The 24,890-nt window shown below is 37.3% G+C and overlaps 2 protein-coding genes across 3 annotated transcripts in view; one reads left to right on the top strand and one right to left on the bottom strand.

The window, feature by feature from the left end:
• Window positions 1-24,890, top strand: part of smad9 (SMAD family member 9) — a 937,424-nt gene that overhangs the window by 643,576 nt on the left and 268,958 nt on the right. The window lies entirely within an intron of this gene.
• Window positions 5,609-17,313, bottom strand: ufm1 (ubiquitin-fold modifier 1). Its single transcript, XM_037687979.1, has 6 exons — window positions 17,232-17,313; window positions 17,073-17,129; window positions 12,975-13,032; window positions 9,851-9,890; window positions 9,202-9,234; window positions 5,609-6,105 (listed from the first exon to the last, which is right to left on the bottom strand). Coding segments are annotated over exons 1-6 (288 nt in total). The 5' UTR covers window positions 17,234-17,313; the 3' UTR covers window positions 5,609-6,007.

Here is a 24,890-nt window from a genome sequence, read left to right as displayed (position 1 = left end):
ACACTGACTACTGGATATGGGCACCAGTGACTCCAGCGCCACGGAAAGAAAGAAGTGGGTAAAAGATAATGGATGGATGGATGCATTTCTGCTAATTTAGGAAACCTTTAGTGCAATTAAATTCTGCTAAATTAGGCTTCACCAACTTTAAATCTGCTATTAAAACATTGTAAGCGTGTCGCGTTAGACATTCTATTGGCTTATTATGTGTACACGTGACAAGACATGATTGGTCGATGCAGCTTGAACTGGAAGGAGACGTAGACGCAGACTGAGTGATTGCCGTCTGAGCGGATAGCGGTTTAGCGTGAGCTTCCACTTTTTTTTGTTTTCACCTGTTTAGCAGTTTAGCATTTGCAAAGCAATTTTTTTTAGTTAGCTGAGTATGGTTTAGTATTGGTTAGCTTTTAAAAGCTTAGACTCTTGGAGGACAAGCTCACCATATTTTCCTCACTGCTGCTGTTTTTACTCTGTAAAATGAACTACTGTTCATGTTTGTATTTGCAATTATTTATACGAGTAACATTTTTCTTTTTCTTTCTTCTCATAGAAAAGTACCAGGCCTGAAGCTGTTGTGTCCTGAAAATGGCACGCTGTTTGAGATTTATGAAAATTTCCACTGGCTATAGTTAATTCATATTTTATTAAGTTATTAACCTTTACTTAACCAGGCAAATCCTATTGAAATCACATATCTCTTTTGCAAGGGAGGCCTGGGACTGAATGAAGCTTAACATACATGTTTATATATAAATATATATATATATATATATATATATATATATATATATATATATATATATCTGACCTCCTACACATCTCCATCCCCTTTCGCTCTCTCAGATCCTCCTCTTCACTACACCTCCATGTACCCTCTGCCCGCCTCTCCACCATGGGGAACAGGGCCTTCACCTGCTCTGCTCCTCATATCTGGAACTCTCTACCCCCTGACTTAAGAAACACCACCTCTCTTTCTATATTCAAGACTACTCTGAAAACACATCTCTTTAGACTCGCTTATCCTTAACTCTGCTGTATGTATTTTATATTCTTTATGTATTTTATATTCTTTATTCCTGTTGATCTTTGTTCTTACTGTAAAGTGTCCTTGGGTGTCATGAAAGGCGCTTTTTAAATAAAATGATTATATATATATATATATATATATATATATATATATATATATATTTCTCATATGGGTCAGAAACGTTTGTGCATGAGATGCAAATAAAGAAGGGATTAGAAAAACTTCTCTTTAGGCCTGTTTCATCAGATGTAAAAGGCAACTGAACTTTAGAGGGAGGAAGTGTTTTATATGAATACAGTCCCAGACATTATTAATGGAACCTTCAAGAAATACAGGATTATTTTTTCTCGTAACATTTCTAAATTAAATTAAAAAAAAATTCCTAACTGATATGGGGGCTTAGTCACTTAATATTTTTTTATGCTTAAATCAATAAATTTAATGTCAATATTTGGCACATTTTCTCCACAAAGATTTATATAAAGTGACCAGAAGATCAGTTTTGATGTGCAAATTAAAAAAAAGTTTTATATATTTAGATTTTCTTTTTAAACATAATGACTAGATTAAAAAAAAATAATAATCAGATATGAACTAGCTGATAGAGAGCATGGAAAGCACCGAGGAAAATTCTGTAGAAAGTATTTTACAACAATACCAGAAACATTTTGATTCTAGAATTTGGAAAATCAGCAGTAATTCGATGTCTAGCATTCCTTGAACGAATGCATCTCCCTCTGCCTCCTTCTATGCCAACGTTTTAAACTCATCTGATGTTGAGAAATGACAAAGAGCAGTGACCCAACCTTGTACTTGACATTGTGCACAATCTCATGACATATTGTGAGATCTTGCACGATGTATTGGCACTAAGAATATATATTAAGAATATCTCTCAATTATATCACATTACACTTTAACTTAATATATGTAAAATTGTCCAAGTTATGACTATTTTTGTGTTTGCTAAAATCATTTAACCATGGATATTATACTGGAATCAACTCAAAAAATTAATAGGTTGCAAATACATATACAGACGGCCGGCCGGATGGACAGACAGATAGGTGATACTTTATTGATCCCAGGGGAAAATTTGAGGCATCCAGCAGCATCTTCTAATTATACAGAAAAGAAGACACGTGAAATTAAAAAAAAAAAAAAAAAGGAACAGAATACACGAATTTGGAAAAAGACAATATGCACAAGGTGGTGCATACAGTACATACTATGTAGGACTAACAGTTCTAACATAGGGCATACTGTACATACACAGCATGCATCCGGGTTACCACAGATCTACAAGGATCTATTATTACTGTACGGGAAGAGCTGAACAGTCTGATGGCCTGAGGGACAAAGGACTTCCTGAATCTGTCTGTGGAGCAGGGCTGGGACAGCAGTCTACCGATGGAGAAGCTCCTCTGCTTCATGATGGCGCTGTGCAGATGACACTCAGCATTGTCCATGATGGACAGTAGCTTACTGAGGGCCCTTTTCTTTGCCACCGATGTAAAGGACTCCAGCTCTGTTCCCAACACAAAAGCAGCTTTCCTCACCAGCCCAAGTCACCCTGCATCTTTCCTCTAGTGTTGCCTCCCCAACATACAACAGCACAGAAGAGAACACTGGCTACCACAAACTGGTAGAACATCAGCAGAAGTTTTCTGCAGATACTGAAGGACCCACGCCTCCTCAGGAAGTACATACATACATACATATATGTATGAATGTGAATGTATGTATGTGCACGTGTGTATGTATGTGTATATGAAGAAGGGCTTTTGGGGGGTTAGGCTTAGGACTAGGGTGGAAATTAGGGTTAGGTATGTACTGGTAATGGTTAGGTTTAGTGCAAGGGTCAGGGTTAGGCTATGAATGAAAAATTAATGGAAGTCAATACAAAGTCCCCATAAAGATAAAAAGACGTGTGTGTTTCTATATATAGAATGCACAGCTGTAAGGCTGTACGGTGTGAATTGTGAAAATAAACTTAAAATTAGCTGCAGATGTTGTCTGTGGGAGGTTGTTTCCCCCTGAGCATCAGCTGTCTTTATCTAGCTTGCTGAACTGTGGCTAGGCCAAAAGATTTTTCTCCCTGAGCCTGTTAAGGATCAGAAGATCCCATTTTAGATTGACTGCTACTAATGGAGGCCATTGTGCACGCTAAACATGGTGTTTATTGGGCAGCGGGAGCACAGAATGAGCAGAAAAGCACAAAGGAGTCTGTACGAGAAGCCATTTAAGGAAATGTAGATTTTATTCTCTGATTTACTGCCATCAGTCATGCTGTTATCTGACATGTAGTCTCCTGTTTTTCTGATTGCCTTCTATTTATAAGCCAAGAGTAAGAATACTGCGGGAAATTGATTTTTTTTTCTTGTACAAAAACTAAAGGAATAAAATGATCCTTGTGGGTTTTTGAAAAAATCTGCATGAACAATTATCAAATATAGCTTTCTTCTTTTAAGTGCAATTTTTTTACAACTTCTATTTAAGTACAGTTAAGATATACTGAAGTAAAGAGTACGGTGTCAAACTTTCTCTAAACGCCTGTCGTGACTGAGTCAATTTGTTTCACGTTGGGTGTTAACAGGTGGCCTTGTGGTTAACACCTATGTGCAAACTGATTTATCAAATGTTTAGAATGAAAGTTTTTAAGGTCTTTATAGTGTTTTTGATAATTTGTTGAAAAAATATTGAAATTGTCATCAGCTTGTGTCACATATTTGATATTCTGAATCATCTATCGTTAAGCTGCTTGGGGGGTTCTTTACTAGGATCAAGGAAGGAAAAGTGAATCCTGTAATGATTTCTGGTGACGTAAAAAGATAAATCTTAATTGCGATGACTTGTTTAAGTTGTAATGGCTTCATAATTATCACCAGCTGCTCAAAACAGTGTTTAAGTATGTGTTGTGTGTTTCTTTGAAGTGTTAGCAAAATCTCTTAGGAACTATTTGAATGATATTAATGAAACTTCCAGAAAAATTATTGCTTTGCACATCTACAACTTAACTTTTAGAGTCAGCTTCATTCAAAAAGCATGCCACATATTATATAGAAGCAATCTTAGTTAACACAGACAGCAATAGTTGTAGCAGCTGATGATAATCCCCAACACGTTCTTGCAAATAACAGATCAAAAAAAGATTTTAGAAAATTTTGAGATTTACGATTGCAGTCAACTCTGCCCGTCTGTCAGTGAAATATGAATCACTGGATGGATTTTAATGAAACTTTCTGACAGTTTTCACCGGGTGGACACTGACAACTCTTTAACTTTTGGAATATTTAATTCAAGAATGTTGCTAAAACTTATTAATCTCAGCCCCCCCAAAAAAATGCCTACAATACAATCGATTTTACAGATATTGAGTAAAACCTGGTATTAGCAGCTGAGTTTCATCTTTGCTACATAATGCTAACAGTGCTAACAGTTCAGATCACAAGATCTGACCAAAACAGCAATAACTAAAACTTAAGTCAACTCTCATTGTATAACGATTTAGTTCAAAACTTTTTAGTTTAAATTTATTTTTATTGTAAAATCATATCACTGACATATTTATGGTGGTCTGAAGTAAACCCTCTAGCCATTGGCTCTATAATATTCATTGTACTAAATTGGTGCATTTCAATAGATTTGAAATTACTCGAGTGGAAGTGAGACACATCATGACTGCTTTTGCCAAGAGTCTTCAGTAATTGGGACAATTTTAGATGAGCAGCAGCACTGCCATTCATAACCTCTGCTGCATTTAGTACATACTCTGTGGCTTACAAATCAATTTCTGATGAATTTGCCCTTCAGTGACTGATTAAAATAAATGAGAAAATCCATTTGTTGTGCTTCTCCCCTCCATCCAAGTCTGGAGCCTGTTGGCATTAGAAACGTAGCACTTTCCTTGGTGTAATATAGCACACATGCTCCGTTACTCTGTCCATACCCTTCATGATTTTTCTTTATTTTTTTTCCTGATAAAGAAATGACTCGTGTCAGCCAAGCGAAGGACTTGACCTGGTCGCACCCTGCTTTTGGCCAGTAACAGCCAAGTGGGCTCCAGACCCCTGAACAGTATAAGAACAGACATGGAATGGCACAGCCTCTCTAAAATATTGATTATTGCAGAGGAGACAAACTGTTTCTTCAGTTTTTTGGGGGATAAGCAATGAAACAGAGCTCTTCTGGTTTGCAAAAATTGTTTTAAATTCACAAAACACAGAACTGGACTGCAAACATTTAACATTTATTTACCAGATTAAAAAGAAGAATTCACTCTTATGAACATTAGGGATGCTGCAGCTATTGTGACGTCTGTTAAAGTTAGTTTTATAGAACGCTTGCTGAACATCATTAAACAATGCACATCAAAACATAGTGTGGAGGTATGCAATATGAGCAGACAGAGGGCAGCAAAGAGCCATGGACTGAATTACAAGTGCTGGAAACATTATTTTTATCTGAAGATTTAGTCTAAAAGGAAAAGCATCTGGTCTAAAAACCAAGTTTGAAAACTTATCCAGGATAGTCATCATGGATGTACCAATGATGATGCATCGATGGCATTTAAAAGCATATATTAAATAAAAAGTTCATGTTTTTATGTTTACAAAGCAATTCAGAAAACAAAAACTAAAAGAAATATAGGATTTTCTGTGTGTTCCACTAACTGTTTATTACGATGTGACAACATACAAAAAAAAGTTACCGTTGTTTCAGCTGTTAATCCTGGCTAATTCTGCAGATGCTACGTTTGTCTAGATTTATAACTCTCTGGGTTTCCGTCTCAACGTCGCTCCAAACTTGTGAACTCAAAGATGCAGGAAGCGTTGCGACTGCGTCACCAATACATTTGAACACGTGTGTTTCCATGTGAGTCACTGTCAGTTGTGGGCCAGAAAATAAACTCGACACATGCTGCGAGGTGTTTCCTGGATCGTTGTGTTGTATGATTCGGCTGCGTGAGTCATTATGCCATCAACAGGAGGAAAGCAGCACAAGTCGGTCTCTTTGTTCTCCCACTCTGTCTCTGGGAATGAGGCGAAGCTCTGAGCCGTGCTTTAGAAACACATTCCCTGCAAAACACAGCACAGCAACGTGTAAAGAGGACAGTTACCGTCACCAACGCTTCTAAAAACATATTCCTTATGAAAACACATTCCGTTCATTCATTTGTTCAGTCAGTAACACGCAAATTAAAGATGAGCGCTTACACCTTTAAACCCAAACCTTAAGGATTTATGATCCTTCATTACGTCTCGTGCTACTAGTGTTGACGTGTGTGAGGAAACCAGACTAAAACTGCATTCGATCAGTTTCAGTTGTGCACTCAGCCGCGTGAAGAGCGGCTGCAGTGAGAAAAAAAAAAAAGTCAATCTGACAAAAGGTGTCTGAACTGAGACTATTCTTGGCAGCACTGAGTGTAGCATGGATTTAAAAAAAAAATAGCTGCAATGAACGCATCACTTCTATAGATGAGCAGAAGAGACCCAGCTTTGCCTCAGTTTGAAGCAGGCATTATCACTCTTATGCTAAACAACTCAGTCGTCTGTAACCTGGCTTTAATGAAAATGATGACTTGCATAAGAAGAAACATGAACCTCAGGAAAACACAGAGGAGCCAGACAAAACAGAAAATATGATTCCCAGGGACGACACAAGGGCATGACAAGCTGAAGGGAATTCTAACTAAACGCTGGTGAAGCTTCTCAGTCATCCAGGACATGTTAAATCTAAACTACAGGTTTGCCATTATAGGATTTGGAAAGCTGAAATCTGAGACCTTATCCCAGATTTCAGCTTTCAAACATCTATAATGCAGCTTTAGGCCTTTAGACCTTTATATTTAGCTATTTCTTTAGCTTTAGACCCAGTCAGTTTCACACTAATCAAGACCTTTATTTATGTGACCAGAGTGGCCCCTTTAGTCAGACTCAAACAGACCCTAACGATCCTCTGTTGTGAGGAGTGAGAGGGCAATCTGCATGTGTCAATCTGCAATATTCAAGCTTACAGAACACCCCAGCTTTAGAACTTGAACCCCACACGCCTTGTTTCATTGAATTGAGAAAGCTCCTCGGATGAAAACGTCTTTAGCTGCAGAACAGAAGTCCACATGTTTTTGCTTTTAATCTTGTTTGAATTCTAACTAAACTCATTGCTGCTTCTGCTCCAGTCATGCTTTGGTTTCAAATTAAATTCTGAAACTCTGGGCCTTTTCTTTATATAGGTTCACAAAATACAGTTGTCCCTTGATTCTTCACGGTTCGACTTTCGTGGACCCGCCCTTTCGCGGTTTTTCAATGTAAGATTGTACATGACACACAATTGTCAACTTTAAAATTACTCATGCGATTGGGACGGTACAGGATAAAACATTAATGAAAAAATAATAGAAAATACTTTGGGCAGGTGTCGCCATTTTGTAGTTTTCTTTCAATAAGCCTACACCGTAACACAAGTCAAAAGAACTATACTACCCAGAAGCCAACAGTGCTTCCAGCTGCTGCGTTCTGCTGAAATAGACAGTTTTGCAACACAAAGTTAGAAGTAACATCTATCTATTAAGCTCACAGAACTGGCAGGAAAGTAGCAAAATCAACCTGGACGCTGCAGGGTAGGTCTGCTGAACTGGAACTGAGCCCGACCAGAACAGAGCTGCTGGTCTGCAGAGCTGATGCAGTACTGTACAGTACATATACGTATGCTGTTAAGAATTTTGCAAGAGTGTGGGAAGGGTTTATAAAGCCTTAAAATATATATAAATACTAAAATAAATATAGCGTTCCTACTTCACGGTTTTTCACCTATCACGGGGGTGTGTGGAACGTAACTCCTGCAATAATGGAGGGAGGACTACTGTATACATAGAACAGCAGGTCTTGCTTAAACACAAAGCCGTTTTTTGTTAAACTAATAACAGGACCTGAAACTTATTTAGCAGAATTTTGTTTAAAGATATAACTTTTTTGTCACAGTCACGTATTTAGGAAGTGATCAATGATGACAGAACGTTGCAATGTTTTACAGCTTGTAGCTAAAATTGTTTAGCCGTAATTTCAAAACTCTTATTTCTACAAACAACATGTTTTATGAATTTTATGATTTTTTTTTTATTAAAGTCTTTTCAATTTCTCTCCAAGAACACTGTGGTTTTTCAGAGATGGTTTGGGTTTTTGTTCATAAACATATGCAGAAATTATATTTTCCATTCTAATGCATTTAGATAATGAGAAAAAAAATTTACAATTTGACGCCTGCAACACAATAAGTTCTGGAGAAAGGTACGTTTAACTGTGTTAGGGCATCAGACATTTATTTAATTGCTTTGTTAAATTTCTTAAGATAATTGCTGAAAATGCAGGAAGATTTCTGTGTTTGTTCAGGCTGAATAGAAGATGTCAAATGTGCAGTTTCTGCTCATTGTTGTCCGTTTCCCTCTTTTTTCAGAAACAACCAGATTAAGATTATTTGAAGACGTGCTGTTAAAAGTCATTTTTAGTGGGTCGAACATTGCACAGCTGGAATAACTATATACCTAAAAAAAACTAACTTTAGCTCGATTAAAATGTACGTCTTTTCAGATCCCTGTTTTACTTTTGCACCTTCACACCCACATGGCCACAGAGAACCTGCAGGTTCTACAGGTTTTAGCACATTTTGCTAATCAAAGCTTGGATGGTCTCATACTCGGATCGCCTCAACTGTCTTTTTGTCAAAACATGAATTCGTACCTAGAGAACTGAGTTTTAGATGAAGATTAAAATGAATAAATCTACATCTGTAATTTATTGTTGCTCTTCAGAAAACTTTGCAGTGATTCTGTAATTGATGGTTCATAAATAACACCAATGAATGTTTTGTCTAAATTTTTATTTCTACCGTTAACCATTGCCTCCACCACAAAATATGTTGTCAGTTTCTTAACAGGAGACAAAAGCACAAACATGGAGGAAAGAAGAGATGTAAAGAAAGCTGTGCAGATGTTAGACTTCCATGTGTATCGATTCTAAATTGAAAGAAAAGCCAACACCTCAAGTGGTTGTATAAGAGCAACAAGAACAATCAAAATGATTTTTTTCTCTTTTTTCTCCATTGAAGGGAAAAACAACCTCTGCTTTTAAATCAAAGATTATCTTAGGGAAGAGCTGCAGAACAACATTCTAGCTCACCTGCAGTCTGGGCAGGGTTGATTCCTATTCCATCTGCAAAAAGACAAAACAAAAAAAATTATTATGCAAATAAGCAGCACAGAAATGTGTCAGAGGCTTAACATCAGATCAAACACCAAACTTTAATTCTGATCAATCAAAATCCCATATTTGACATTTTAGTCATATTGTGGTTGTTTTCTCATACACACAATTTAAGAGGCACCTACGTTTTTCTGATTTTTGACATGCCAGTTCCATCGAAGACAAATGTAAATTTTGCCTGAGACTTATTGGCAGCATCATGTTTCTAGTTATTTCAATTATAGATGTGTGTAATAAAGCATTTGTTATATTTGGCCTATTTTTTCGAAGCTGCATCAGGTTACAGGAAACCTCTCTTTTCTCACCAGAAACCTACAAATTAAGTTACTGCACTCAATGTTCCCCCTACCATTATCCAAGCTGGGTGGCCCGTCCTTCCAACAGAACCGCCCGCCCCACCACTTAATCCACTAACGGAGAGCGCTGCGGGATCATTGTTTATAATAACACAAAGATTTAATATTTACTGACAACATTGTCCTTTTAATAGTTCAACGCATTATAAAACAGCTTTGGTGTAAAAAGAATAGGCACTGTACGAACAAACATGCAACAACAAACTTACCGTTTGTTATTATTGCACTGGTAGCTGACGGCACTTTGAACTGTAAAAGAAAGTTAAAATGTTTCAAATTAACACACTAATTTTTTTTCTAACGTTTCTTTTGTAGAGGAAATTAATGTCTAAAATCATCAGTATCAGCAGAATATTAAGGCTTATCAATCAGACGTTGCTATCCACATTAATTCTGTCTAAAGTCCCAGTGTAAAAAAAAAAAAAAAAGATTCTTAGCACTGAAAATCTCTGACTTTGTTAGTACCGTATTTTCCGGCATACAAGTCGTTTAATGCGTAGATTTGTCAGTCCTGCGACTTGTACGCAGAAGCGACTTAGGTTAGGTACGTTTTTTTTTTCCATATTCATAACACAATTTTTGAGACGCTTTATATTTCAAAGAACTGCAACAATGAGTCCTCTCATGCACATTTGCTTCACTCAGCTGGTGCAGGTGGAAGAACGCTGGAGAGCTAGTGGTGCTGGCCACGATCCATCCATCCATAATTTAATTAATTTCATATCATCTGGATGGATGGATGGATGGATGGATGGATGGTGGCGCCGTTCCGTTCAGGCAAAATGAAGCTGCTTTGACCATTAAATAAATGCGACAGGTCAGCGGTGACGCATAATAAATGCGACTTTTATATGTTTTTCCGTCTTCGTGGTGCTTTTTTTGACTGAAGCAACTTATACGTCGGAGCGACTTATATGCCAGGAAATACGGTAAGTGTGAAGGGGTTCGTTAAAAAAATATGCTACAGTCTTACAATTACAATGCCATTAGAATCAAATCATAAAAAAATACAAATTTCAGTACAGTGTGTATCCAATGTTTTTCTCTGCCTTTTTTTTTTTTTTTGTTGCACTTGTCAAACACAAATATCATACTTCCACACTCAAACCCTTCAGATAAAGCTCAAGGGGGATGATAAGAACATTTGAATTTGTGGAAATAAATCATTCGGCTTGGTCAAAATACATGCCCCACTTCAGTGTTTGACTGGAAAAGATGGAGGCTGGTGGGATTTGCAGGAAGATGAAAGAAGCAGACTGCCACCAGGGAGATAAGGTTTTCAAAGTACTACATGTAGAAGCAACACCTGGAGAACAGTTTGGATTAAAATTAATGCCTGGAGTTTTTGTTCCATTTCTTTTACGTTTGCTAACACATATAGCCAAAAATGATCATGTCATTTTGTGTTCATCAGCTCTGTTTATTCATTTAGTAATCATTTCCTTTTAAAAAGGACACAGCAGCTACTGATGAGCAAAACTGAATTGCTTAATTATATTAAAATGCATGACCAACTAATATCTGACAAAACAACAGTATTCTTAAAGCGCCTCAACACAAAACAATTAACTTTCATACAATTTTCTATTATATCTCTGTTCCTCTCGGGGGGGTCAAGTCGGTTGTATATAAAGTAAAAAAGACAACCGCTGTGAAATAATGTTCCATCACTACGCTGGTTCATAAGAGAAACAAATTAGAATCAATTGTGAAAACAGCATGTGGCAGCTTCAGCCCCAACACTGCTGTGTTTATTTACACAAAATTAAAAAGAAAATAGAATTAAAATTATTCTAATTAAACTTTGGTGATGGTTATGAGAAAAAAAAAGTATGTAACACATTCACAACAGAATTGGAACCTTAGGACAGTGGTTCCAACTCTAGTCCTTGAGGAACACCATCCTGCATGCTTTAATTGTTTCTCTGCTCCAACACACCTGATTCAGTGATTTAACTACTCCAAGTTCTGCAGAAGTCTGCTAATCAACCATTTATTCAGATCAGGTGTGTTGGAGCAGGGAAACAAGTTAAACATGCAGGATGGTGTTCCTCAAGGACCAGGGTTGGGAACCACTGCACTCATGTTTGATAAAATGGAGGTATGTCAAGTACAAGACAAATAGTTGCCTGAATTTAAGGCACATCTTAATTTTTAATTGCAGTAACATGGGGGGCAGACAGATTTTCCTGAAAACACAAACTGTATGAAATATTACGACTGCTGTTGTAGAGTTTTGAGTGTGTATGCATCTTGTGCGCAAGTCAGTGTGCAGGTAACCAGCCAGGATTGGAGTAAAAACCACTGAGCTGAACAGGGATGGGCTGTCTGATGAGGTGGTGTTGCATAAGAAGAGCTGTGGAAGTGATGACGTCGATTCTCTTCCTTTGCACATCCCGACCAGCCACACCTGACCCGCTGAGCCACGTCAGCCTACGTGTTATTGTAAATAGTTGTGAGGAGTATTGTAGTGGTGGGCTGCAATTTATTTAAATATAATTTTCTCCTGTTTTTTGTTAGTCCAGGAAGGTAACACCCTGACGTTGGTAAGACTCCATTTTGTAAAGTCCATAACTGTAAATAAATCACTATTAGTCTTTAAAACCTTCATCCTGTCTCTGTGGCTGCTTGAGCAGTGCAGAAGATGGAACATCTCCATGTTATGTCCTGGTTTTTCCTAGATGTGGAGTGACCAAAGCCATTTCACAAGTCCTCTTAAGTGAGCTTCTAGTGACTCAAGTACATTTGTGTTAGAGAACTTTAGGTCAAAGTTTATGGATGTTTTCAACTATTATGGCTGAGAATGTTAACTCTGCTCATGAATCATATGTTTGGGTTAGTAGCAAGCTGGATGAGGATGAAACGTGCAGCTGTCACTTCAAGGACGCCTCCAAGTCTGAGCCCGGCTGAAGTGATAAGCGTATAAAAACAAGCTGCACACACGGCTCGTGGCAGATTCTTGTACTTCCTGTATACATGTGTAACCTGTCCTGAAAATCTGACCTTGCAAATGAAATACTAGTTAAAATCTTCTGGTGTCGAGTGCGTCTACTTTTCAGTAAGTGAGATAAAGCGAGAATATTTTTTCTACAACGATTTGTGTCTGGCCAATTAGCATCAACTGCAAGCAGATACAGGTGGGTTTTAGGTGTGGGTAAAATTAAAACCAGGAACTAACACAGCCATTATGCTACTGTAATTATTTTACTTGAAATTAGCTAACCTCAGACATTACCCAATCACCTTTTTAAGTACTGGTAGTTTTTTTCAGTTTTCCCTTTTTCTAAATTGCACATCTTCTAGGTGGCTTTACAAACTAAACCTTAAACTTACCTCCTCAGCTGCGAACTTCAAAACTGCTGTGAATGGCGTACTTTCTGGGACACTAAATCTGCAACAAAAACATTTAACCAAAAGTTAAAATTGAAACTCAGGTGCAATATTTTCCTCCAACAAAGTTTTTTTTTTTTTTTTTTGTTTTGTTGCTGCAAATAACTTTTTTGAGGAAGCTACTATTTTTGACAGTGGTAAATGCATCAGTAAGTAACCCCAGATGTCCACTTTATTAACATAAAACATTAAAACACAAGGCCTTTTATGGAATAGTTTAACATTAAACTTTGACTTGGACCCATCTGCTACAAATCTAACAATGCTGAAGTTTTTAGTGGAGAGAGGAGACCTCCCAAAGAAAACAAAACAGCCCATCTGATATATTTCAAAGTTTAAAAGGCTTAAGATGTAATGGACAAGTAAGGTAATGCAGATGCTGTTGTGATGGGGAGTAAAAACAGCTGGAACAAGCAGCACAGCTAAAATAAACCAAAACAAAAGGAACAAATCAAACTAGCACCACACACACAGAGGGGAAATAAACTGGTCAAAATATAGAGGTCTATAGTCAGTTGACAGAATATTTGATAAAAGGCTCGAGTAGAATCATGGAGTGTTCAAATTCAATCCTTTTACAGAGATAATAATAAAATACTTCATCAGTACCGTCCTCCTGTTCACTCTAACCTCTGCAGTTAAGGACTATTATGACCTCATTTGATAAAAAAAAAAAAAAAAAGCTTTCAGTCAAAACATGAAGGTTAAGAGGCTGATTATTGCATCTGTATTTTAAATCATTTAGTTTTTACTCATGGGTAAGTACACAATTTAGCCGAAGGATAATGAGTTAATAAGTTACGAGGCTATGTTTTGAGTCGGACCCTCATGAATGTCTGTGTTAGACGTGTGAAAGCTAATGTTGAAAACACTAAAAAAAAAAACTTAAAAGGAAAAAAATATTTATTCTTGGCTTTAACACAGCATTAGGTAATCGGTTATATATCTTACATTATATTTTTATATTTCAGTCCACAAAATAAAATGAAATTGTAAGAATGTTTATAAAAAGAACTGCATTGTGCTTTTCTTTTAATGGCAAAAAATAACCCAAAGGTTTACTTGCTTAACCTTGTGTGAAACTACAAACACACAACTATAATATCAAAACCACAATCACATGCTCATCATTCAAACAGCACTGATTAGGTGAAAATGTATTTTGATAACGTGCAGTAATTTATCTATAAATTATTCATCATGTCAAAGAATGCTTAAAGAGAATCTGAGGCCATCAATCCAAACTGTGCAAACAAATGTACCAGTATGTACCAGTACTGTACAAGCACAGAGGGTAAAGTTATTAGTGACAAACAAAACTGTGTCCAGTAGTAAATCTTGACATATTTAGAGAAGAACTGAGTTTTTGAAGAATCAATGCCACTGTATTTAAACTGTTTCTAAACAAAGAAATTAACATGCCTGTCTATTTTTCTTATGACATGGCTTCCCCCCCCACTTATTTCCTATTTCTTGTACCTCTTTCTTTTTTCTGTCTTCTCAAAGTAAATATTTCTTTGACTGTTTGGCCATGTAGGACCTCCCTATGAAACACAAAAGCATGAAAAGACTCATAATTTTGAGGAACAAACCAATGTTTGGTTTACACGTAACGGAACTTAGGGTAAAAAAAAAAAGTACATATATTTCAAATGATCTATTCATGCACTGTGTTATAAGCAGCCTATTGCAACTATTTGTTTCCAATTTTTCAGCTAAATCTATAAAAAAATAAAGATAAAATAATATGATTAAATTTGAGAGCAACAAAAAACATCAATCAAGCACCAAGATTTCAAAAATCTATTCACGAAAAACATGCATCATCAATAAAAGATCAGCTGAGCTCCAGCTCCACCAGAACCACGTCTTGTATTGGGTTTTCCTGCAATTACGTTTTATATTTAGGACATCCCTTTTATAGCACTATAGATAGTTTTAGCATGCACATCTGGGGAAAAAAAAAAAAAAAAAAATTTTTGAAAGTCCATTTTAAACATCCTGATGCATGCTCAATAATCCAGGTAGAAAAATCTAAAAAAGTTAAATCTGGTCCTCTGAGACGGTGCTATTTAAGAGACTGAGCTGAATACAGCTCCTCAGACTGAGGAAGTCTCTCGGATGAGAAACGAAACGTTTCTACATTTTTCCATTTTAAACAATTACAAGAAAGTACAAAGTATGTTTCGTTCGGCTCCTGCCTTCTGCAGGGGTTGCCACAGCGACATGAAAGATTTGGCAATTGTTTTACGCAGGTTGCCCTTCCTGACGCAACCTGAGCTTGAACCGGTAGCCTCAGGATTACGAGGCTGCAGCACTTAACCACTGAGCTGTCTGGTTCACCAAAAAAATAAATAAATAAAACAGTGTAGCATCTTGAACCTTTCACACAGTTATTTGTCAAGAGTCAGACTCAACATCTGGCACAGTTAAGTAAACCAGTTCATATGGTAAAATTATTTTCATACAACAGTTTTGTGCACACGGCGAGCTGTCGGGTCAAAGTATAATTAAGAATACTCCATATAAAATGGGAATGAACTGCTACTAAATGACTGCTGCCAATTTCAGTTTCTGAATCACAGCCTCACACCAACAGATGTACCAGGTACACATTTCACACATTCTCAAAATCGGTGTGACGTCATAACATAATGTCAAAGCACCATTTTAGGATGGGTAAAAATACCATTGTATTGTGGAAAACTGATAAAACTGACAGACAAGTCAAGTTGATTATTTCATTTTTATCTCATATATTCCTTCAAGAATATGCAAGAATGATGTACGGATATGAATGTCCAGAGAAACTCCCGCTGAATATGTGACAAAATGACCCGACGGTGTCGCTCGAGTTGAACTATAAAGTTGCGTACACCTGTACCAAACAGTCTACATAAGACTTATTTTCTAAAAAACTTACAGTTGTGGACCAACAAAGTCCATGCTCAATAATCCAGGTATACAATACAACAACTTTCAGTCAGGTCATCTGGACAGTTTCTAAGAAACGTTTCACCTTCCATCCAGAAGGCTTCATCAGTCAAGGAAACATTCACAAGTTGTGGAGCTTTTCATTAAATGTGAATATATTCAGCATCCTGCTGTTTATAAGATAAATGACAAAATGAAGACTGTCATTTCACACTAATTTGAACAGTCATGCCGTTTCATTCATGTAATAGCGCTTATTAAATAATTTCAGATAAAACATAAAATAACATGTAAATCATTTACAATAAAGAATCCATTAAACACAGAGAAAAAAGTCTAGTACAATTACAGTATATAAAATGCTTTTTCCATTTGCCCCATCGCTGTTTTCAGCACTATGTATCATGTATATGGATATTAGAGGTTTATATTCACTCGAGCCAATGGAGAAGTACAGATCAGTGGTTGTTGAGTTTTGTGTGTTTTAGTTGTTTCCCTGCTCCAACACTCCTGATTTATTTGAATAAGATAAAATAAGAGCTAAGATGTGTGATTCACCCCAGCACACCACAGCATAGAAGATGATGCTGGAGACCACCGAGTGGTAAAACATCTGCAGCATGGTCCTGCAGACATTAAACAACCTGTCTTGTAGAGGGTTTTGGTGTTAGTCCAGTCCAGTTTATTGTCAAGGTGGAAGTACCTGTAGCACACAGTGAATGAATGCATGGTTCTGCAGAACAGTAGTAATCCAATCACTGAATCAGGAGTGTCGGAGCAAAGATATATGCTTAAAGTAACAAAAAAATGCCGGTGATTAAAATGTGCCATAGATCTTGCAGACGGAAAAATTAAACATTTTCTGTTTGGATGGTTCTTGTTTTTAGACGTGCAATCATTCACACAGCAACACCTCTGTATTTTATCAACTTTTCCTCAGATCTGTACAGTGTGTTCCACGTGAACACGCACCCGAATGTCTGACTTCGAGATGTTACACGATAAACCAAATAACTAGCAATATAGCAAATGTTATTTCTCGGAAGATCATTAAGCAAAGCTGGATAAAAAGCGACAGCTGTGAACGCTGAGCTGTCAAATACTCACACTTTGTATGGCAGCCGGGGGTCCGACGTGAGGGTGATTTTAAACGTTACTTTGGACCTAAAATGATCGAGAAAAGAAATGTATAAACACAGAGATGTGAGCGATTAAATACAAGATTGTGTTAATTGAAAATATATATCAAAACGAGATAAAACTCACATCTTTAAGGCGAGCCGACTCCGTTAAATACCTATTTACCTAAACCCGGAAGTTTGAAGGACCCACATATACACGTCATCCATAAAGTAATTACGATATTTCTTTATTTTCATTATTTTCTACCAAAATCAATAGCAGATATTTTGTTTATTTTAATTTTGGACATTTTTATGTCAATAAAAAAACCTTGAAATTTTAAAAAGTGTTTGTTTATTATTCCACGATAACTGACAGGCATTCATACCAGACACCTAATATTTACCGTAAGTAACAAAAATAAAGCGCACATACGTCTATAACTGCATGAGGCGCATTCTGTTTTAATAAAAATTGACAATTGCATATCTTTGTTGGAACTTTAGTTTTTTTTTAATGTAGAACATGTAAAACTATAATTTAATTAAAAGTTTTAATTTCTTGCACAATGGTTTTTTTTTTTTTACAACCACAAGAAAAATCATTACTCAAATGTTGTCATTGTTGTATGTTCCCATATCATGACGAAATTAGTTCTCTGCATTTAACCCATTACACGTATATACTCAAGTAGAGCAGTGGACAGTTATCCATCCATCAATCCATCCATCCATTTTCTTTACCAGTTTATTCCATTTTGGGTCACGGGGGTCGCCGGTGCCCATGTCCAGCAATCACTGTGCGAGGGCGGGGTACACCCTGGACGGGTCGCAAGTCCATCACAGGGCCACATAGAGACAAACGAGACAAACAACCATTCACTCTCTCACTCACACCTAGGGACAATTTAGAGTTACCAATCAGCCTAACATGCATGTTTTTGGTCTGTGGGAGGAAACCGGAGTACCCGGAGAAAACCAGTGGACAGTTATGTGACTATTAAATTACAACAATGTCAGATTTGTTGTAATGACACCAAAAAAACATATTTTGCACATGCAGGGGTGACTGTAGCTGAGCGGCTAGAGCAGTCGTCCTTCAATGCAAGAGCTGGGGGTTCAAATCCACCAACAGTGCACATACCGAACTGGAAAGAGACATTGAACCATTGCAATGTGTGTATGAATGTGATCTAAAGCACTGATTTGTCTCTTTAGAATGATTTGTTCATACAGATTTAGTAGCGTGCTGGATGGATGAGGGCACAGATTGTAGTGTAAAGCTCTTTGAGTGTCTTGATAAGATAGAAAGACGCTGTAAAGTACATTTACCATTTATATATGCCTAATACTACTTTTAACAACAAAAGTTTCTTCAAGATATTTATTGTATTCATTTGCACATATTGTATTTCAATATAATTTACAACTCTTCTTCTTTTGGGTTTTCCCTCTTCAGGGGTTGCCATAGCGAGTCATCCTCGTCCTTTTCACCTTTTTCAACTCTGGCTGATTTTATTATAAAATACCTTTTTTTTATGTCACTATTGATTATACACATAAATCACATATTTACCAATACATAGCATATATACAAAATATAAATATTTTGAAATACTTCTGGTGTACAGCTTTTTTGACTGAGAATAAGTTTATCTAAAAATTATAATGTTTATTTTTAAACTGTAACAATCTATTCATCCATCACCTTCACCCGCTTCTTCCTTTTCGGGTCACAGGGGTCACTGGCGCCCATGGCAGTCACTGTGCGAGAGTTGGGGGACACCCTGGACAGGTCTCCAGTCCATCACAGGGACAAACGAGACAAATAACCATTCACACTCTCACCTAGAGACAATTTAAAGCTACCAATCAGTCCAACATGCATGTTTTTGGTCCGTGGGAGGAAATTGGAGAACACGGGGAAAACCCACGCCTGCCCGAAGAGGACAGGCAAACTCCACCCAAAAGGTTCATGACTGGGATTAGATCGAGTGACCTTCTCGTTGAGAGGCAACAGCTCTATCAACTGAGCCACCGTGCTGTCCCCTGTAATGATTCATGTTTTTAAAAAGTTCACATAAAAACCCAGTAATTCTCTGTCATGTCATTTGGACAGTTTCTTTTTTTATAGAGCTGTTTCACCCTCTATCCGGAGGGCTTCATCAGTGTGTGGAGTTCCAGTAAATGTTTCCCCACCAAGCAGTAAACTCCAACCAGTTTGCTGGAGCTAAGATGATTTCTGGGGTCCGTCCTGTCCTCCGTCGACTTCTCCCAGGCAGACAGCCACAGCCAAAGTGGTTCAAGGCAACAAAGTTCATGCTCAATCATCCAGGTATCAAATCCAATAAGTCTCAGTCAGGTCATATGTACAGTTTCTTTTTTTTATAGAGATGTTTCATCCTCTATCTGGAGGGCTTCATCAGTCTGAGGAGTTCCAGTAAACTGTTTCTGTTTTGTTCACATACAAACAAACTTGAAGCCTGAAGATACTGTGCTATTTAAGCCTGTTAAAGTGAAAACTAACATTTGATTTTGTGCTAAATTGGAAATATCTGGACTTACAAAAATCCCATTTATCATCACACAGAATTTCTGTCTGAATCACCGTTTTCAAGGTCAGCCATGTCTCATTCATGACTGTTTCCTTTGGTTCACAGAGCTACAAAACACAAACCAGACCATAATTTACTTTAAAGTCTGGGTTAAATACCCAAAGAGGTTCTGAATTTCCTGGAGGCTCAGATGATAGTGTCTCAATGTCTGACAAAATCAAAATGTACAGCTATATCACTCTTGATGTGTACTTTTATAATATCTTTTTTATAATATCTCTCACTCTCTGCTCTTTGAATTGAGAAAGCTCCTCGGATGAGGAGCGAAACGTCTTCTGTTACAAATAAAGTCCAGTTGTTTTTGTATTGAACGCTTTTTGAATTCATCATGTCCTGGATGACTGAGAATCTTCACCAGCATACTTTTATAATACATACATTTTTATTCCTACTAAAGTTCTTTGATATAAAGTGACCAAAAAAACGTATTTTGTCCATTTCTAAATTTATAAACAGGGTTTTAATAATTACAGCATGAGCTCAATTTTCAATATTAAAATCAAACCCTTTTGAATTTAAATCCTGATGTTGCAGACAGGAAGTATAGCATGCGCAATGCAATGACAGATGGCGTGAAGAATGGGAGCAGACTCTTCACGATGACTCAGAGATGAAGTGCAGGCACTCAGGGACATACCTTTGGGGTTTAGCTGCAAGAGTTTTCTTGGAAAAACACCCCACACACATTTATAGCAGGAGATGTAAGCTGAGAAAAGAACAAACACAGACGTTTACAGTAATCCATGACCTAACATTTTCACACAATTAACCAAACACATGAAACAGAAGTTGATTCAATTAAGAGAAGCATTTAGAGAAGAGGGAAGTGAAAGACAGTTGTTATGAAACTGAATGAAAAGAGCTGGCTGATCTTTTTCTGCTTGATTATAAAGAAAACCACATCTTTAGAAGAAGGTTCTGTACAGAAATACATTTTTATGCTCTGTCTCAGTGCATAAAATGAAATGGTAAAAAATAAAAATTTGCTTTTAGCTCTGAAATAGTTGTCCATCATCTTTTTTGAAAACGACCAGGAATATATTCAAATCCAAAATGCAGCCTTTGGTGCGTCGTGAGGCCTTTACAGAAAGAGCTCATTAACATAGCCAAAGCAAGTCCCGTGGGCAGAGGCACAAAATGCCAATGACAATCTGCACCTGCAGAGTTAAAACTGTAATTAATGCTAATATTGCTGCTTATTCATGCAAGCACAAAATGATGGAGGCAAAGTGTGCAATACTTGTTTTGCCTGTACGTGACAACCAACTATTTAGTGATCAAAAGGACCATTTAATAATTTGTAACAATTGTTATTGGGTAAAAAGAACTGTGCACTTATTCAGAATCTGTGATGAGAAACGTTATGTCAGAAAATAAACAGAAAAAATAATTTCTCCATAAAGTTTAGTTCTCATGTGAAAACTCCCACGTGTAATATATTTTCTGACATCTCCTGTCGTTATCCTCTTTTCTGATGTTGACAGGAAAATGCAGGATAATTTGCACATTTGCCACTTTTATTGATTTATTCGCCTTCAGATTTGAAGAATAATTCCTACAAATCTTGCTGCTTCATACAGAGAGACGCTTCATGATTAATGTCTCCATAAAGAGCCTCTGACCTCCTTAACCCACACATTTCTTGCTATAATGCTGAAGTTATAACAAGATTCTCCACCTTGACTTGTCTCATCAAACACAACACAACTAGTACAAAGGGTTTTCTGACCGTCTTTGGATTGTAATACATATTATTGATTATTGACAGTTTATTGAAAGAAAAATTAGTGACTTAATCTACAGTATTCTGTATATTAGATTCAGCTTCCTCACAGTTCAAAACATAGATTTCTTTCCTTATATATTACGTCTAAATTATTAAATAAAGTTGTATGAAATAATAATTCAAACATAAATATTTTTAACATGATTTACTTGATTTGACAAACGTTCTTCGCATTTCCTGATAACTTAATATTCTAAATGTGTGTCAAATACTACATTTTTAACACTGACTTTCCTTCTCAATGTTTCTTTACTTATTTAATTATACACAAACACACACATATACAGCGATGACCAAAAACATGCATGTTAGGCTGATTGGTAACTCTAAATTGTCCCTTGATGTGAGTGAGAGAGTGAATGGTTGTTCGTCTCATTTGTCTCTATGTGTCCCTGTGATGGACTTGCAACCCAGGGTGTCCCTCGCCTCTCGCACAGTGATGGCTGGACATGGGCACCAGTGACCCCCGCGACCCAAAACGGACAAAGCGGGTAAAGATAATGGATGGATGGATGGATGGATGGATGGATGGATGGATTTCATCCCCTGATACTGTGTCAGGTTTTTGGACCTAATCTCACCAAAACAATTCATTCTTATAATATTCATTATGGAATTTCAAAAACAGTCAACACTGGAAATTTTTGCAAAGAAAAATTTTGATAACTTTCTCTGACTGTAAATAGTTATTGGAACAGTCTTATAGCAATACTCTGGGGAAAATTCTATACAAAGGGCTTTAAATAAATTTACTCACCCCCACAACACAGACAAAATTACATATTGTGATGAGTATCACCTGCTGCAGCTTTTTCTCCTCCAAGATGGCCACCAATCAGCACACCTGAGGATCGTCATCTTGATGAGGCTCCTGACTACTTAAGGCTGCAGCTAGATGTTACTCGTCGCCAGAGCATTTGCCACTGATGGTACACTTTGTCTCTGTTTGTCTCTCGTACTTTAAACTAAAACCTTTTCCTGTGGTTACAGCTTACCTGCCTTCGTGGATCTCCTCGTGCCTTGGTCTTCCTTTGGTTCCACGCCTTGGTCCCCATCGTGTCTTGGTCTCCCACTGGTTCTGCGCCTTGGTTCCTCTCTGCTCCACTCTCGGTCCCTCGTGCCTTGCCTTCCAGCCACACGCCTCCTTGCCTTCTCATCTGGAATCTGCTTTGGTCCCCCTTTGACCTTCTGCTGTAAGATAGATTCACTGAATTAACATTATCTCTTCATTTACCCAGCCAGAAACATCTGACCTTCTCAACAAAGTCCATGCTCAATAATCCAGGTATACAATCCAACATTTTTCAGTCAGGTCATCTGGACAGTTTCTTTATTTTTTTTTTGTGCTTAAAATTTTCGCCTTCGGTCCGGAAGGCTTCATCAGTCAAGGAAACACCCACCAAAACTGATTCTTCCCCCAACAGCTTACACCAAAGTGGAACAAACCAGTTCTGCTTGTGATAAGATGGTCTCTTTGGTACGCCCCCTCCTCCATTGCCGGCCCTCTTCCTTGTTGACAGTCTTGTCAAACTGGTTGAAAACAACAGTCCATGCTCAATAATCCAGACTTCGTAAGCTCATCAAGAGAGCTGGCTCAGTTCTGGGAGTGGACCTGCAGTCTCTGACAGAGGTGTCTGAGCAGAGGATGTTGAGGAAACTGCTCCAGATCCTGAACAACATGTCACACCCCCTGCATGACACACTGGACTCTTACCGCAGCACCTTCAGTCGTAGACTGAGACCGCCGGGGTGCTCCACAGGAAGTCCTTCCTCCCTTTTCAACTTAGAGTCAGAGAGATTTATTTGTCATACACTCCACATATGGTACATGTGGTGGAACGAGATTATGTACACAGGGTCCCAGTTACATCCATCAATAAAATGTAAAAGAAAAACAGTAATAAGATCTAAGATATGAACTAAGAAAAACATCAACTAAATATACACTAAGCACTAATAGCATTAAAACAAACAACAGCACAAATGTATTTTTTATGCTATTAGTGCTTAGTGTATTATTTAGTTGGTTATTAGTGTATTATTAGTGTATAATAGTGTTTTATTTAGTTAACTCTTCCCCCTTTCTGCACAAAGGACAATAACATTAATCCTGCATTACAATAAACACTTTAAAATTTCTGTCTGCATCTGACCTATTTTAGACCTTAATTGTTGTTATTTTTATATTCTGTTATTCATTTATATTGTTTTTTTTTTTTATCTTTTTTTTTTCTTTCATATCTTATGCGATTCCTTGTGTGTATATTCCTTTGTACTGAAACTCTGGCACAACAATTTCTTGTGGGATCAATAAAGTTCCATCTTATCTTTTATAATATCCAAATTTTTGAGGAAAACAAAATGTATAATTACATATTTGTCTTTGATGCTTTAGAGTTTGTAGTAAAACTTCGAGACAGAACATCACCCCTTGGTTGGGAGTGAGGTTCTGCCTCATGGAGGAGTTCAAGTATCTTGGCGTTTTGTTCATGAGAGAAGGAAGAATGGAGTGGGAGATTGATAGATGGATCCGTGCAGCCTCTGCAGGGTTGCAGACTCTGTGCTGGTATACTGGTTAGGAGGGAGCTGCAAGGTGAAGCAGCACAACTCAGTCTCTTTGTGTAGTTACTGGAAGAGATGGAAATCGCATATACAAGCTGTCGAAATGCGGTTTCTCCACAGGGCGTCAGGCTGGACTCACCCTTACAGATACAGTAGGGTGAGCAGTTTAGTTATTTAAGAGAGACTACCTTTTCAAGTCAGCTTAATTCACGATGGCCACTATAGTCACTCAAACTTATAATAAAATTATGAATCGGTGAGCTTTACAGATGTTGAACTACAATTTTCAGTGGTAGTAACTGAGAATTGCACATACTCTGGAGATTTAAGATGGAAGCCACAGCTAATTAACATCAAAAACTTAGAGATGGATTCAAGTCAGTCAGTTTTACAGATCCTAAGCTAAAACTTGGTGTTTCAAACTGAGTCATTTCCATCACACGTGCTAACAGGTTTCACAAGCTTGTTATTTAAAAGTGTGGCATGCAAGATGGTAGGCAACACATTCCTTAAGGGAATGCTACTTTCATTTTTAAAAAGTATTACCACATGATTTTTTTTTATCCACACAAAAACAGATAGTCAGTAAATGTGACTCGAGCTGATTATAAATAATTAACATGAATACGTGAAACTCATCGCTCATACACCTCAGGCGATAACCCCTCTCTGTCACTCTTTCATTGTTCTCTTGCTTTGCATAATCTCTGTTTTCCAATTAAGCTTTAGCATAATAAGTTGCCCAGTTTGTGTTTACATGCAGAGGGCAGGAGAAGCAAAGGGTCGCAGCAGCTTATCGTTCAAGTGTTTCTCCGGAGAACACTGTGCAACGACACATCAG

This window comes from Nematolebias whitei, chromosome 14, assembly GCF_014905685.2.
Source record: "Nematolebias whitei isolate Nwh7 chromosome 14, NemWhi1, whole genome shotgun sequence".
NCBI lineage: Eukaryota > Metazoa > Chordata > Actinopteri > Cyprinodontiformes > Rivulidae > Nematolebias > Nematolebias whitei.
This window is presented reverse-complemented; position numbering and strand designations above follow the sequence as displayed.